At 44.6% G+C, this 14,341-nt stretch overlaps 1 protein-coding gene across 2 annotated transcripts in view; it reads right to left on the bottom strand.

Annotated features, from left to right (window-relative positions):
* Positions 1-14,341, bottom strand: part of AGMO (alkylglycerol monooxygenase) — a 191,295-nt gene that overhangs the window by 47,037 nt on the left and 129,917 nt on the right. Inside the window, exon 14 of one of the 2 annotated variants that reach the window (XM_075828774.1) lies at positions 3,011-3,091. The exons of the other annotated variant lie outside the window; for it this stretch is intronic. Within the exon in view, the coding sequence (XP_075684889.1) occupies positions 3,056-3,091 (36 nt within the window). The 3' untranslated portion in view covers positions 3,011-3,055. Of the gene's footprint in view, positions 1-3,010; positions 3,092-14,341 lie in introns of those variants that run through there. 2 annotated transcript variants of the gene reach the window in all.

Here is a 14,341-nt window from a genome sequence, read left to right on the forward strand (position 1 = left end):
CCCGCAAAACAAATAAGCAGCGTTTACGCAAATACAATTGACATGCTGCAGATTTTCCGCAACGAATTCCATTGTGGAAAATCCACTGTATTAACGCAATCTGTGAACTGTCCCTAACCCCCTCCCCCCCAACCGCAACCAGCTGTTCCATGGAAAAACTTTCTTTCATGAAACTCGTGCTTGGTACAAAAAAGGTTGGGGACCGCTGCTCTAGTTCAAGAGATGCTCTTGGTAGACGTTCTCCAGTCTGGCCGAGAGGTAAAAATCCTGAACTTATAACGCTATAAAAAAGCCACTGCGTTTTCTCTGTGATTTGCTGTAAATCGCCGCAAAACAGTAACATGGAAAAATGAGTCTTTTATACAGGTGACCATGTAAGAGCTGTCTATAATGCAGGCACCAAGTTGATTTGGAGCAGTAACTGGTCTGGAGGAGGCTGAACTCTTAATGGTTGGTAGGGGATCAAATACTTATTTCTCTGTGCACAATGCAAATAAATATATATCATTTTGACTATGTGATTTTCTTTTTTTTTTTTTATATAATCTCTCACTGGTAAAATTAACCTAGCCTAAAAATTCTAGACTGCTCATGTCTTTGACAGTGGGCAAACGTACAAAATCAGCAAGGGATCAAATACTTATTTCCTTCACTGTATATGGATCTGAATATTTAACGAATCTGGATCTGGGGTTCTTCTTATAAGTTTAAAAGGACTCACAATGTGTAGGAAGCTCCTATGCTGGTCTATGTCACCTCAAGCCAGTTCTTCCTTCACTTGTCAGTGACTTAAAGAGGCTCTGTCACCAGATTTTGCAGCCCCTATCTGCTATTGCAGCAGATCGGCGCTGCAATGTAGATTACAGTAACGTTTTTATTTTTAAAAAACGAGCATTTATGGCCAAGTTATGACCATTTTCGTATTTATGCAAATGAGGCTTGCAAAAGTACAAGTGGGTGTGTTTAAAAGTAAAAGTCCAACTGGGCGTGTATTATGTGCGTACATCGGGGCGTGTTTACTTCTTTTACTAGCTGGGCGTTGTGTATAGAAGTGTCATCCACTTCTCTTCACAACGCCCAGCTTCTGGCAGTGCAGATCTGTGACGTCACTCACAGGTCCTGCATGGTGTCGGCACCAGAGGCTACAGATGATTCTGCAGCAGCATCAGCATTTGCAGGTAAGTAGCTACATCGACTTACCTGCAAACGCCGATGCTGCTGCAGAATCATCTGTAGCCTCTGGTGCCGACACGATGCAGGACCTGTGAGTGACGTCACAGATCTGCACTGCCAGAAGCTGGGCGTTGTGAAGAGAAGTGGATGACACTTCTATACACAACGCCCAGCTAGTAAAAGTAGTAAACACGCCCCGATATACACACATAATACACGCCCAGTTGTACTTTTACTTTTAAACACGCCCAGTTGTACTTTTGCAAGCCTCATTTGCATAAATACGAAAATGGTCATAACTTGGCCAAAAATGCTCGTTTTTTAAAAATAAAAACGTTACTGTAATCTACATTGCAGCGCCTATCACATGCAATAGCAGATAGGGGCTGCAAAATCTGGTGACAGAGCCTCTTTAAGGAGCTTGAGATGAGGAAAAAGACTTGCTTGGCATGATATCATTGGAAAGTAGGATGGGATGGGAAGATGTGTAGGATAGGAAGTAGAGTGAGATTGGAAGCAAAGTGAGATGGGAAGAAGGTTGGGATGAAAACAAGGGTAAAATGGGAAGCAGAGTTAGATTTGAAGATGGGTGGAACAGGAAGCAGAGTGTGATGGGAAGATGGGTGGGATAGGAGGCAGATTGAGATGGGAAGATGGGGGATAGGAGGCAGAGTGAGATGGGGATAGGAGGCAGAGTGAGATGGGAAGATGGGGGATAGGAGGCAGAGTGAGATGGGGGATAGGAGGCAGAGTGAGATGGGAAGATGGGGGATAGGAGGCAGAGTGAGATGTGAAGATGGGTGGGATAGGAGGCAGAGTGAGATGGGAAGATGGGGGATAGGAGGCAGAGTGAGATGGGGATAGGAGGCAGAGTGAGATGGGAAGATGGGGGATAGGAGGCAGAGTGAGATGTGAAGATGGGTGGGATAGGAGGCAGAGTGAGCTATTAAGAAGGGTGGTATGGGAAGATGGGTGACATTGGAAACAAAGTGAGATGGGAAAAAGGACCAAATTTATTTAGAGTCGTGCGACTACAGCGGGCTTCTATTTAAGACTGGCGTAAAGACAGCCCAGTCTTGGGGAGATGTGTGAAATCGGAAGCAGAGTGAGATGGGAAGCAAAGTGGGATTGGAAGAAGGGTGGGATGGGAAGAAGTATGAAATGGAAAGCAGAGTGAGATAGGAGGATGGGTGGGATGGAAAGAAGTGTTGTATGGGAAGATTGGTGGGATGGGAAGCAGAGCGAGAAGGGAAGAAGAGTTGGATGGGAAGATGGATGAGATGGGAAAAAGAGATAGATGATAAGAAGGGTGGGATGGGAAGTAGAGTGAGATGGGAAGAAGGGTTGGATGGGTGAGATGGGAAAAAGAGATAGATGGTAAGGGTGAGATAGGAAGCAGAGAGTGATGGGAAGAAGGGTTGGATGGGAAGACGGGAAAAAGAGATAGATGGGAAGAAGGGTGGGATAGGAAGCAGAGTGAGATGGGAAGAAGGATTGAATGGTAAGACGGGTGAGATGGGAAGTAGGGTGGGATGGGAGGAAGAGTAAATTGAGTACCAAAGTGAGATGGGAAGGGTGAGATGTGAAAAAGCGTGAGATGCGAATAAGGGTGGGGTGGGAAAAAGGATGGAACACCTACTACCTGGGCCATATAGGAGCTACAGGAGCTGTCATCATGGTAGCTTACAGTCTTGGTTACAATATGAGAAGTGGTTGGCCAAACAGGATAATCCCTTGATGTAAGCCTTTTAATAAACAAATATTTCATATTACAGATGTGCAATGGGTGAAGTTAGTTCGGGCTGTACTTTTATGTGGATATGAATACTTTACAATAAAATGGTTTGTCCCACTGGCAAAGCCTCAACTGCAAATCTGTGGCTCAAGAATAGAAATGTCCTTCTTCCAGGTGACCTCGCTGAAAAGTGAAGGGTATCAAATGATGAATTCACAGGTTAAAAATACATTTCGAGCTTCTCATATAACACAAGCCATTATGGAAAGAAAATAATGCACATTTTCCAGGGATGTCTTTTCACACAATCACACAGCCAAAAACAACATAAACAAAATTCCAGATGTATTGAGATTCCACAAAGTAATAAAAAATACTGGAACAGTATAATAAAAAAGCAACCACAGTCACAAAAGAGGCCAAAGATTGACTTGGAGGTGAAAACTCTACATTATATGTAACAAATATAAACAAATTGTCACCGGGGGGACCCCGACGTGTGCACACTGAGTGCCCAAGCTGATTTGTAGATGCGCAAGTTCAGATAATTAAACATATGGAAACAGTTGCATTTGAATGTCCTGAGCATCAAAAGATTTTCCGCCCTGTCCTAAACAGGCAATTTTTCTGCTAGTCGATTGTAGGAGTTTAGAATTTGTTGGATGATTCGTGAATGGAAAGTATTTTCTAATATGTAGCAGAGCTGAATTCGTTTTTAAACTGTCCTGTAGTTGTGCACCATAGTAAATGTTAGTCAATCAGGTTTATGTACAAAGAGGCAGACAATAGGACTGAGCGGGGGGGGGGGGGGCCTGTGGTGATACAGCCCCCAAAGGCAATACTACAGTAGCTGTATAAATACAAATGCAGTAAGCGCCCTCTAGTGGTGGCTACTGGCAGCTAAAATGTTATAATTTGGATTTACTAAGACTGGGCAGTGTTTACGCCAGTCTTAAATTAAAGCCCGGTGTAGTCGCACGACTCTTAATAAATTTGCTGCATCTTGGACTGTCTGTGCACCACAAAAAGTAAAATCATAGCTGGCGTAGATTTAGAGCAAATCTTTGTGCCCCTCCCACTAAGCTCCACCCACTTTTTGAAAAGTGCCGAGAGCGCTGCCAAATTAAAAAAAAAACAACAAATTTTTGTGCAAAACAGACATGTGCACGTTTTTTTTTTTTTTTTTTTTGCCAAAAATCCCTTAATAAATCTCCCCTTATGACTGTATAAAGTGGAGGAGGAGATTTTTAGCTGTTTGTGTGAAAACTGCAGCTCAAATCCCTATAAAAATAGGTTATAAAATTGAGGAAGAGATTACAGAAAAAAAAAGGAACATTTTTTATTTAGATTTTCTAAGCCTCTGTCCAGGGCCAGCTCCCGATTTACGTTGGGACGTAGAGACACATTAGATCCACTTATGCTTCAACTTCTTTACCCACGGAGACATAACTTGAAGCTCCAGGGCTCCAATGCAAAATCTGTAACACGGACGCCACATACCACATATCTTTTTATGGGGCAGAAGGCCCTTTGGGCCGCCTCTTGCACCGGGGCCTGGAGCGACTGCTACCTCTGCACCTCCTATAGCTACAGCCTAGTTCACCCACCCAGTATACTACACACCAGAGGTGAAGCTAGGTTCTCCTGCACCCGGGGCAAAGATTCAGATTGGCGCCCCCCCCCCCCAACTTGTTTCCCGACATCTCCTTCCCCCTCGCCATGTTTTCTTTCCCTACCAATCAATGAGGTGTAATTTTTTTTCACAATTTTTTTAATGTAACTTGAGTATAAAAGCATTTCTACATTTTACAAGCGATATAGTTATATAATGTAATTAACATAAAAATAAATTAAAAGAAAATAAATTAAAGAGGCCACACACAGCCCCCTGTAGATAGCGCCACACAGAGCCCCTTGTAGATAGCACCACACACAGCCCCTTGTAGATAGCACCACACACAGCCCCCCTTGTAGATAGTGCCACACACATCCCCCTTGTAGATAGCGCCACACACAGCCCCCTTTGTAGATAGCACCACACACAGCCCCCCTTGTAGATAGTGCCACACACAGCCCCCCTTGTAGATAGCACCACACACAGCCCCTTGTAGATAGCGCCACACACAGCCCCCTTGTAGATAGCGCCACACACAGCCCCCCTTGTAGATAGCGCCACACACAGCCCCCCTTGTAGATAGCACCACACACAGCCCCCCTTGTAGATAGTGCCACACACAGCCCCCCTTGTAGATAGTGCCACACACAGCCCCCCTTGTAGATAGCACCACACACAGCCCCCTTGTAGATAGCGCCACACACAGCCCCCTTTGTAGATAGCACCACACACAGCCCCCCTTGTAGATAGTGCCACACACAGCCCCCCTTGTAGATAGCACCACACACAGCCCCTTGTAGATAGCGCCACACACAGCCCCCTTTGTAGATAGCACCACACACAGCCCCCCTTGTAGATAGTGCCACACACAGCCCCCCTTGTAGATAGTGCCACACACAGCCCCCCTTGTAGATAGCGCCACACACATCCCCCTTGTAGATAGCGCCACACACAGCCCCCTTTGTAGATAGCACCACACACAGCCCCCCTTGTAGATAGTGCCACACACAGCCCCCCTTGTAGATAGCACCACACACAGCCCCTTGTAGATAGCGCCACACACAGCCCCCTTGTAGATAGCGCCACACACAGCCCCCCTTGTAGATAGCGCCACACACAGCCCCCCTTGTAGATAGCACCACACACAGCCCCCCTTGTAGATAGTGCCACACACAGCCCCCCTTGTAGATAGTGCCACACACAGCCCCCCTTGTAGATAGCACCACACACAGCCCCCCTTGTAGATAGTGCCACACACAGCCCCCCTTGTAGATAGCGCCACACACAGCCCCCCTTGTAGATAGTGCCACACACAGCCCCCCTTGTAGATAGTGCCACACACAGCCCCCTTGTAGATAGCACCACACACAGCCCCCCTTGTAGATAGTGCCACACACAGCCCCCCTTGTAGATAGTGCCACACACAGCACGCTTCCCCCCTTGTAGATAGCAGCAAACTCTCCCCCCTTGTAAATAGTGCCACATTCCCCCCCCCCTTTTAAATAGCCCCACACTCCCACCCCTTGTAATTCGCGCCACACTGTGAACAGACCGGTGAGTGGTAGCCTACCGCTACCACTCTCCGCTCTGCCTTGTGTGACTTACCGGAGGAGCCGAGGTTGTCATGCGGCGCAGGCAGCGACAGAGTTCCTTCTGACTAGGGTTGGTGACAGCCAGGGACGGCCTTAGCTTGGATGGTGCCCTGTGCGGGACTCTCTATTGACGCCCCCTACACAAACCAAAAATTAACCACATATATGGATACGCTGGAACATATATACTGTACATACATAAAGACAGATATTTAGACATACAGGCAAATATACATACACACATCTGGAATATATACATACAGGTAAATATATAGACGTACAGACACATATACACACACAGACCGGCAGATAAATACACAGACAGGAACATATACAAATACATAAAAGGCACATATATACAAGCACAAAGACACATTCACAAACAGACCCATATATACCCACACAGGCACATATGTACACAGCGCAGATAATGTAATAGCTGTTACCTGCAGTCCTATGTAACACCACAGATAACACAGAGATAGCTCTCTAAATACAGATAGTAGTGTTACCTGCAGTCCTATGTAACACCACAGATAACACAGAGATAACTCTCTGAGTACAGATAATGTAGTAGATGTTACCTGCAGTCCTATGTAACACCACAGATAACACAGTGATAACTCTTTGAGTACAGATAATGTAGTAGTGTCACCTGCAGTCCTATGTAACACCACAGATAACACACAGTGATAACTCTCTGAGTACAGATAATGTAGTAGCTGTTACCTGCAGTCCTATGTAACACCACAGATAACACGCAGTGATAACTCTCCCAGTACAGATAATGTAGTAGATGTAAGAGACATACACATGCAGAGACACAGACAGGCAGAGACACACACACACACACACACACACACACACACACACACACACACTGTAACATATACACATACAAACAAAGAGACACACATTACACACTACACACACACAGACACTCACCATGTCTCCTTGCTGACAGCATCACAGGTCAGGATGGGCTGTGTGTGGGCGGAGCTTCCACCTCTGCTTCTCCGCAGAGCACAGACTAGAGGCAGAGCTGGAAGGCTGCAGCACGGGAGTGGACCTGTCCCCTGACCTGAGTCATCTGACCTCATGTCACTGACAACGCCGTAATTTCCTGGCTCTTCCTAAGCTGCTGCAGGTGTCCGACGTACGGGGCACCTATCAGCAGCGATCAGCTGCTCTTCGGCGCCCCCCCCTTCCCCACCACCGGGTTGCGCCTGGGGCACATGCCCCGCCTGCCCCCCCTAGCTACGCCCCTGCTACACACTAAGGCCGGGTTCCCAAGTAGCGTAACAATATTCTGTGCGGAAATTCCGCAGCATTTACAGTAGCAGGAAAGTGAATGAGATTTAGTAAATCTCATGCCCGCACTGCAGGAAAAAAACGCAGCGTAAACGTTAATAAATTGACCTGCTGTGCAGAATTTAATTCCGCAGTATGTCAATTTATGCTGCGTTTTTGTTGATTTTTCGTTGCGGATTTCCCCATTGAATTCAATGGGGATGCAAAACCTGCAACAGAAAGCCAAGTGTTGCGACTTTTGTGGTGTATTCAAAGTGATTACGCCGCAAAAATTGCAACTGCAGGAAAAAATTTTTATACTTACCCAGAACGCCCTTTTGCTTCCTGTTGTCCGATCTCTTGGGATGACATTTTAGCCCATGTGACCGCTGCAGGCAATCACAGGCTGCAGCATCACATGGCCTGCAGCGTCTTCCCAGGTGGTCAGCGTACGTGCAGAGTAGAGGGAGGGGGTTAGATTTTCCGCTGCGGAGGATCCATCCGAAAAACCGCACCGAAATGGTGCGATTTTTCGGAAGGAATGTACTGCGGATTCCAGGTCAGATACGCAGCGTGGAGCGGGGGGCTTTGAAGTTTTAAGGAAAGCGCTGAGCCCGATCCATGCACTGCAGGTATCAGCTGACACGCTGCTCTAACGGCCAGGAACAGCGATCACTAATAAAATGTGTAAAAAAAAAAAGTTAAATACATTTTCAGGAGCGTAAAAAAAATTAAAAAATATTAAAAGTTAAAAAAAAACCTTTTCACATTTTTCCCCCAAGCACAAGGTAAAAATTACAAAAAATAAATAGTATTGGTATTGCCACGTCCATAAAAGTCAGAAATATTACAATATACCATTATTTAACTCGCACGGTGAACGGTGTAAAAAATAAAAATTTTAAAACACCAGAATTGTTGTTTTTTGGTCACCTTCGCGTTAAAAACAAATGTAATAAAAAGTGATAAAAAAATCATAAATACCAAAAAATAGTACCAATAAAAAATACAGCTAGTCCCGCAAAAAGTAAGCCGCTTAATTGACGGAAAAATAAAAAAGTTATGGCTCTTAGAATGTGGTGAAACAGAACAATTTTTATTTTTAACAAATTGTTTTTTTCTTTGTAAAACTAGTATAATATAAAAAATACTATATAAAATTTGGTATCACTGTAATCATATTGAGCCGCAGAATAAATGTAAGTTGTCGTTTTTACCGCGCGGTGAAAGCTGCAAAAACGAAACCCAAAAAACAATGAAGGAATTGAGATTTTTTTTTCCAATTGCACCCCAAAAAGAATGTATTTTTTAATTTCCCAGTACATTATATGGTACTTTAAATGGTGCCATTAGAAACTACAACTTCTCCCGCAAAATATAAGCCCTCACACCAAACTATTGACGGAAAAATAAAAAAAGTTATGGCTCTTGGATGGCGGGGAGTGAAAAATGAAAGCGTAGAAATGAAAAATGTCTGAGTCTTTAAATGGTTACGTTTTTTTTATTTGTATTTTTTCTCTCCCCGGTGGCTGAAAAAATAAATACAGTGGCATATGTTGAAACCTTCTGTTGGAGGCTCCGAAATAACTCCATCTAATTCCTGGTCCATGATGTAAGTTTAGAATATATTGAGATAGGGGTAGTGGTGGAACCAGGGAAAATGCCTATTTTGCTCTCGCTATGATCCTGCCCTGTGAATGACTTTTATCGTCACTCGTCAAATTTGGAAAGTGACAAGAAAAGTGACCGTGGTTTTCAAGGAGACATGCTATAGTTTAGTAAGATTTATTCAGTAAAAACTTGAAAATGGCGCAGATTTGTTTTGGGCCTCTCAGGCGCTTAATGTCATACGGTGAGCAGTTTTTAAAAAAAATTCTCTGCAAATCACTCCAACTATCTCCTTTACTTGGATTGGTGTGAGACACGCTAGGAGGGGCGTAACTAGGAAAGACTGGGCTCCATAGCAAACTTTTGACTGGGGCCCCCCCCTCCCCTGGGTGTCACACAACCCCCCCTTGTAGATAGTGCCTTTTTTACAGCCCCCCTGTAGGTAACACCATACAGCCCCCTCTGTAGATAATGCCATACATCCCCCTCTGTAGATAACGCCATACAGCCCCCCCTGTAGATAACACCATACAGCCCCCCTGTAGGTAACACCATACAGCCCACCTGTAGGTAACACCATACAGCCCCCCTGTAGGTAACGCTATACAGCCCCCCCTGTAGGTAACGTCATACAGCCCCAACCCCCAAAACAAAATCCAACCTATAGTGTGTCCTACAAAAGACATGTATCCCCTATCCACAGGATACATGTGTGATCGCTGGCAGCGATAGGGAGAACGGGGGAGCGAAAGTCCCCCAAATGTTCTCCATGACTAACCTCTGACTTCCGGAGCGCGACCGGCGCTCCATTCATTTCTACGGAGCTGCCGACACAGACCCCGGAAGTCCGAGGTTTGTGATGGAGAACGTCAGGGGACTTTCGGTCCCCCGTTCTCCCTATCGATGCCAGCGATCACACATGTATCCCCTATCTTGTGGATAGGGGATACATGTCTTTTGTAGGAACAACCCCTTTAATGGCAGAGCGGGGAGATACCTCCCTGCTCTGCCGTAGTGTTCAGTGGCGTCGCGCTGTAGTAGCCATAGTGGCAGCTAGCGGAGGCTCCGGCCATGGTGGGGCCCCGCTACGGCTGCTACAGCGGTAGTTACGCCACTGCACGCTAGTCTTAGTCAATGTGGGCCAATAACTTTTTGGAACTTCTGCATCTTTTGGAACTGACCTTGATCTACAGAATACAACTATTCATTCATTATTCCAATTGATTTAGCGTGCCCATCCACGCTGCGGCTGTGCTGTGAAAGTTTCTGCGTGCCCGAGAACCGCACAGAAAAAACACTCTTGGTTTGCCACCGTTTTATGATGCATCCTTATAGGGTGGACGGTACAGAAGAGATGATTGATTCACCACTAATTACAGATATTTGCCAAAGAAACAAATTCATTTTTCAAAAATTTCATCTCATTTACCCTTTTAAGACGAGCATTGGACTTTCAAACTTTACCCTCTGGAGAACAAATATGTCAAAAAATGAGGCAGGAGGCGCCATGTTTCGTGTTGATAAAAGTAGTAAATATTGGAAAAATAAATGCAATGGATAAATGAGAGCATCAATTACGAGTCTCAATAGAAACATGTTTCCCTGATTATAGGCGGCTCGGCAAATGATCATTAATTTGAGGCATAAGGCCGCTATTGTCAAGAAACAGAACCCAAGTGTTGCAATGTACCAGCCTCTTCTAGTTCCAAAGCTGTACACATTAAAAATTCATTAGCGGAATCCTTTATATGTAGAGCAATTAAAATGTTCAGTCATTCCGGAGCGTAGACCTGATTTGGATTGCATCTTGTTAAAATAGACGGCCGTCTTCCCTTGCGTTCCCTTTCAGTGTCTTGGATCAGAATGTCAAATGACGTAACATATTGCATAGAAAACTTATTTATTTAGGCGTCACTGCCCATACATTTTCTTATATAGTGAAATTAATAATATCTAACAAAAACCATACTGGAAAAAAGACAAAAACATTTAAGGTCCATTTGCAGAGACAAACTAGGGTAACGACAACAAAGCTCAGGCAATACAGGAAGGGGCAGAGCCCTTCTTATAGTCCAGGGTGATCTGGGAGCAATCAGCTCAATCTCACACCTGTGTGCGCTCTGGCTCCTTAAGTCTGGACTGAGCTCGCAAGCGCACCCTGGTGGTCACTGTGGAACAGGACGGCTGCATGTGCAGATATCTCTGGAGAGAAGGGCGTCGACCAGATGGAAGGAGTTAGTGGTCAGCGACCACGGACGTTACAAGAACATCCAGAACATATTGAAGAACTCTTCTTCTGACCCAATGTCCATATTCAACCAGACACCCAATACATAATATTTTTGGACAAGGTCCATTATTTCCTTAAAATCATAACTTCATAGAGTGTATGAACGTTCTCAACCTTTCCAAAAGGTCCTCCATCCCCACAACCTCTCGAATAGAAGGAAAAAATTAGTAAGTAAAGACCCAAATATCAATGTTCATGAGCACAGTATGTGATGACTCTCACAAACAAAATCCTGGAGAAGATATTACTCATAGATATCCCGGTCTTAAATAAAGGCAGAAGAAATTATTTTGATCACATTTCGAGTTCCTTTAATGGCCATCGAAAGGAATTGTTTTTCTCCAGTCCCCGAGGTCATCGTGAATCATCGATATGAATCACACAGTGCATCTTATTAGACTCAAGAGCAGTAACACTGCATAGACTAGTGGAGCACTCGAAATCCCTTCTAGGAACAGGATGTATTGATCATTTCAGCTGTTGTACGGGGCGTCCTTCATCGAGGACAGGGAATGTTTTTGTATTTATTGAAGATCTTTCTAAAAATAACGAATGAGTCCAATAAAAGAAACAATTCTGCTCTCGTTACCGTTGACGTAGGTCATTGCTCCTGTAGAATCCTATACTAAATGAGTCTCAACTGTCCAAAGGTTAGATAAATAAATCTCCAATTAGGATGGAAAATAGTAACCAGACCTGGATGAATGTAGTCGTTGTGTTCATGTGAACAGGCAATTAGAGAAGAAGTCACGAAAGAGCAGAACACTTCACCTGATGGGAAGGATCCCCACCTGGACTTCTAAAGAAGCTTCTCAGTACTCCCATCTCAGACATTTATGGTATTTACACGGGATATGCCATAAATGTCTGATAGATGTGTCCCTGTTATGTTGAGAATATGGGGCCCCCTGACCCCCATCCCAACCCAATCGCCGCATCCAGGCGTTGAATGTATGGATTGGTTGGCCATGCGAGTGCGCGGCTTTCTCCATTCTGTCCTCTAAGAGTTTAAGCGAGTATGCTCGACTGTTTCCGTAATCCCCAAAAAAGTAAATGGAGAGAGACACGGCCACCTCTTTATTCATTCAGCCACCGGATGCCTGGCCACCTCTCTACAACTTTATTTGCTGCACATTTTCACTTAACCGCATCTTTCCCTGCATGTGTAAATAAACTCTTAAAGCGGTTATCCACTTTGGACAATGCCCACTTGTTAAAAGCGTCCCTTGAGAATAAGTTGATTAAAAAAAAATTGACCCCCAGCGATCAGCACTAATCTGTTGGGAAATCTGGAAGTAAGTGTTTAGTTTCCCTGCAGTGCCACCACAGGAAAAATGAAGCATTACACAGTGTTCATTCATATTAATGTGATGTCTGTGTAATGCAGGACAGGACAGGTCCTACATAGAGAGAGAGAGAGACGCTCTATGTAACCGCTCTCTACTTTGGACAAGAGATGAGGATCATGAACAGAGGACCCCCGTTCTATTAAGTCAAAATTCTCTAATAGGTACATAAAAATGGATAGACAATCCCTTTAAGAAACCTTGATCTGGACCTTATACTGTCTATATTTACAATCTGTGACCCTGCGTTCTCTAAACAGCTTAACACAATTAACTAATTTCTTTGCCATGAACGTTTCTTTCAGGTCGTCTCATTCATAGACTCCCTGAGGTAACTCAATTATATGAAGTAATGTGCTTTATTACATTACATTGCACATATCAACGCTCGCAGCGTGTACACATAACTACCAATTAGTTCTGACAGTGCGGTCACATGATACAATAGGTGTTAGTATACTATACAGTGTCCTGCTGACCCTATATACAGACCATACTGCAATCACACGTAACAATGGTCCCAGATGTGACCAATAGTGTAACTCCCAGTTTTGGGCCTTAAAAGGGTTGCCTGGTTTAGATAACCCATTTTCATATACCCTATTAGGGAATTCTGAGTTAATAGAGGGGGTCCCCCAATGGAGAGCAGATACAAAGAGTTTCTCTTTGGAGGACCCGACATGTCTTTGCATTACATTGCTAGCTCACAGATTTCAATGGGAACTGTGTAATGCTCTCGTTTTCCCGTGGTGGCGCTGTAGGGACAGTAGAACACTATCTGACAGGTTTTCCTGCAGATTACAGCTGATCACTGGGGTCCCAGCAGCAGGACATCCTGTGATCATCTTATTGTCAGGAGATTTTTTTTTTTTTAAATAGGTGATTTCAAAAAGTGGAGAACCCCTTAAAGTCCTTAGGGTTTTGAATCCGTGAATCCGTTTATACTGCAAAATAGAGTGAATTCTCTGGTCAATGGAAGCCAGAAGAAGTTATTATTAGTCCTGCCGGAAGCTGGTGCATTAAAATAGACGGGAAGCCCATCATTTAGGCCTAATTCACACGAACGTGTGATACGTCCATGTGGCAGCTGTTGAAACAATGGCCGTAACACGGACCTATATAATTCAATGTGGCCGTTCACACGGCCGTTGTTTCAGTGGACTGTATGAAAGGTCCATGAGAAAATAGGACATGTCCTATTTTTTCACGCTTCACGCATCCCTCCATAGACTCTAGTCTATGGGGTATGCGTGATAACGCGTCCTGCAGCGCAGAGCACGGATGCACCTCAGACGAGATGCGCAACGCTCGATTGATTCCGGCCTTATAGTGCTGTTTACCCAAGAGCTCATGAATGTTCTTGTTCTCCTAATCATTAATCTATTTTACGTGTTAGAACAGCAGTTTTTGCCGCAGACAGACCCTGTGTCAGGTTTTCTGCAGCTGATTTTGACACCGCGCTGGAAACAGTGCCAAAAAACGTCCGAAACCACCTCCCGTTGATTTTTAATGGGAGGCGGAGGTGTATTTTTTTCACAGCAGCTCTTAGCCACGCGTACTAAAAAACAGCGGCAAGCTCTTTTTCCCACGTTTCCTGCTCTGACCTGAAATTAATGGTCGCAAGAGAAAGCAGGTGACAAACGCCGTGAAAATTGCGGTAAGAAATTGAAGGCCGGTCAAAAGCTGCCTCAA

This window comes from Rhinoderma darwinii, chromosome 5 (assembly GCF_050947455.1).
Source record: "Rhinoderma darwinii isolate aRhiDar2 chromosome 5, aRhiDar2.hap1, whole genome shotgun sequence".
NCBI lineage: Eukaryota > Metazoa > Chordata > Amphibia > Anura > Rhinodermatidae > Rhinoderma > Rhinoderma darwinii.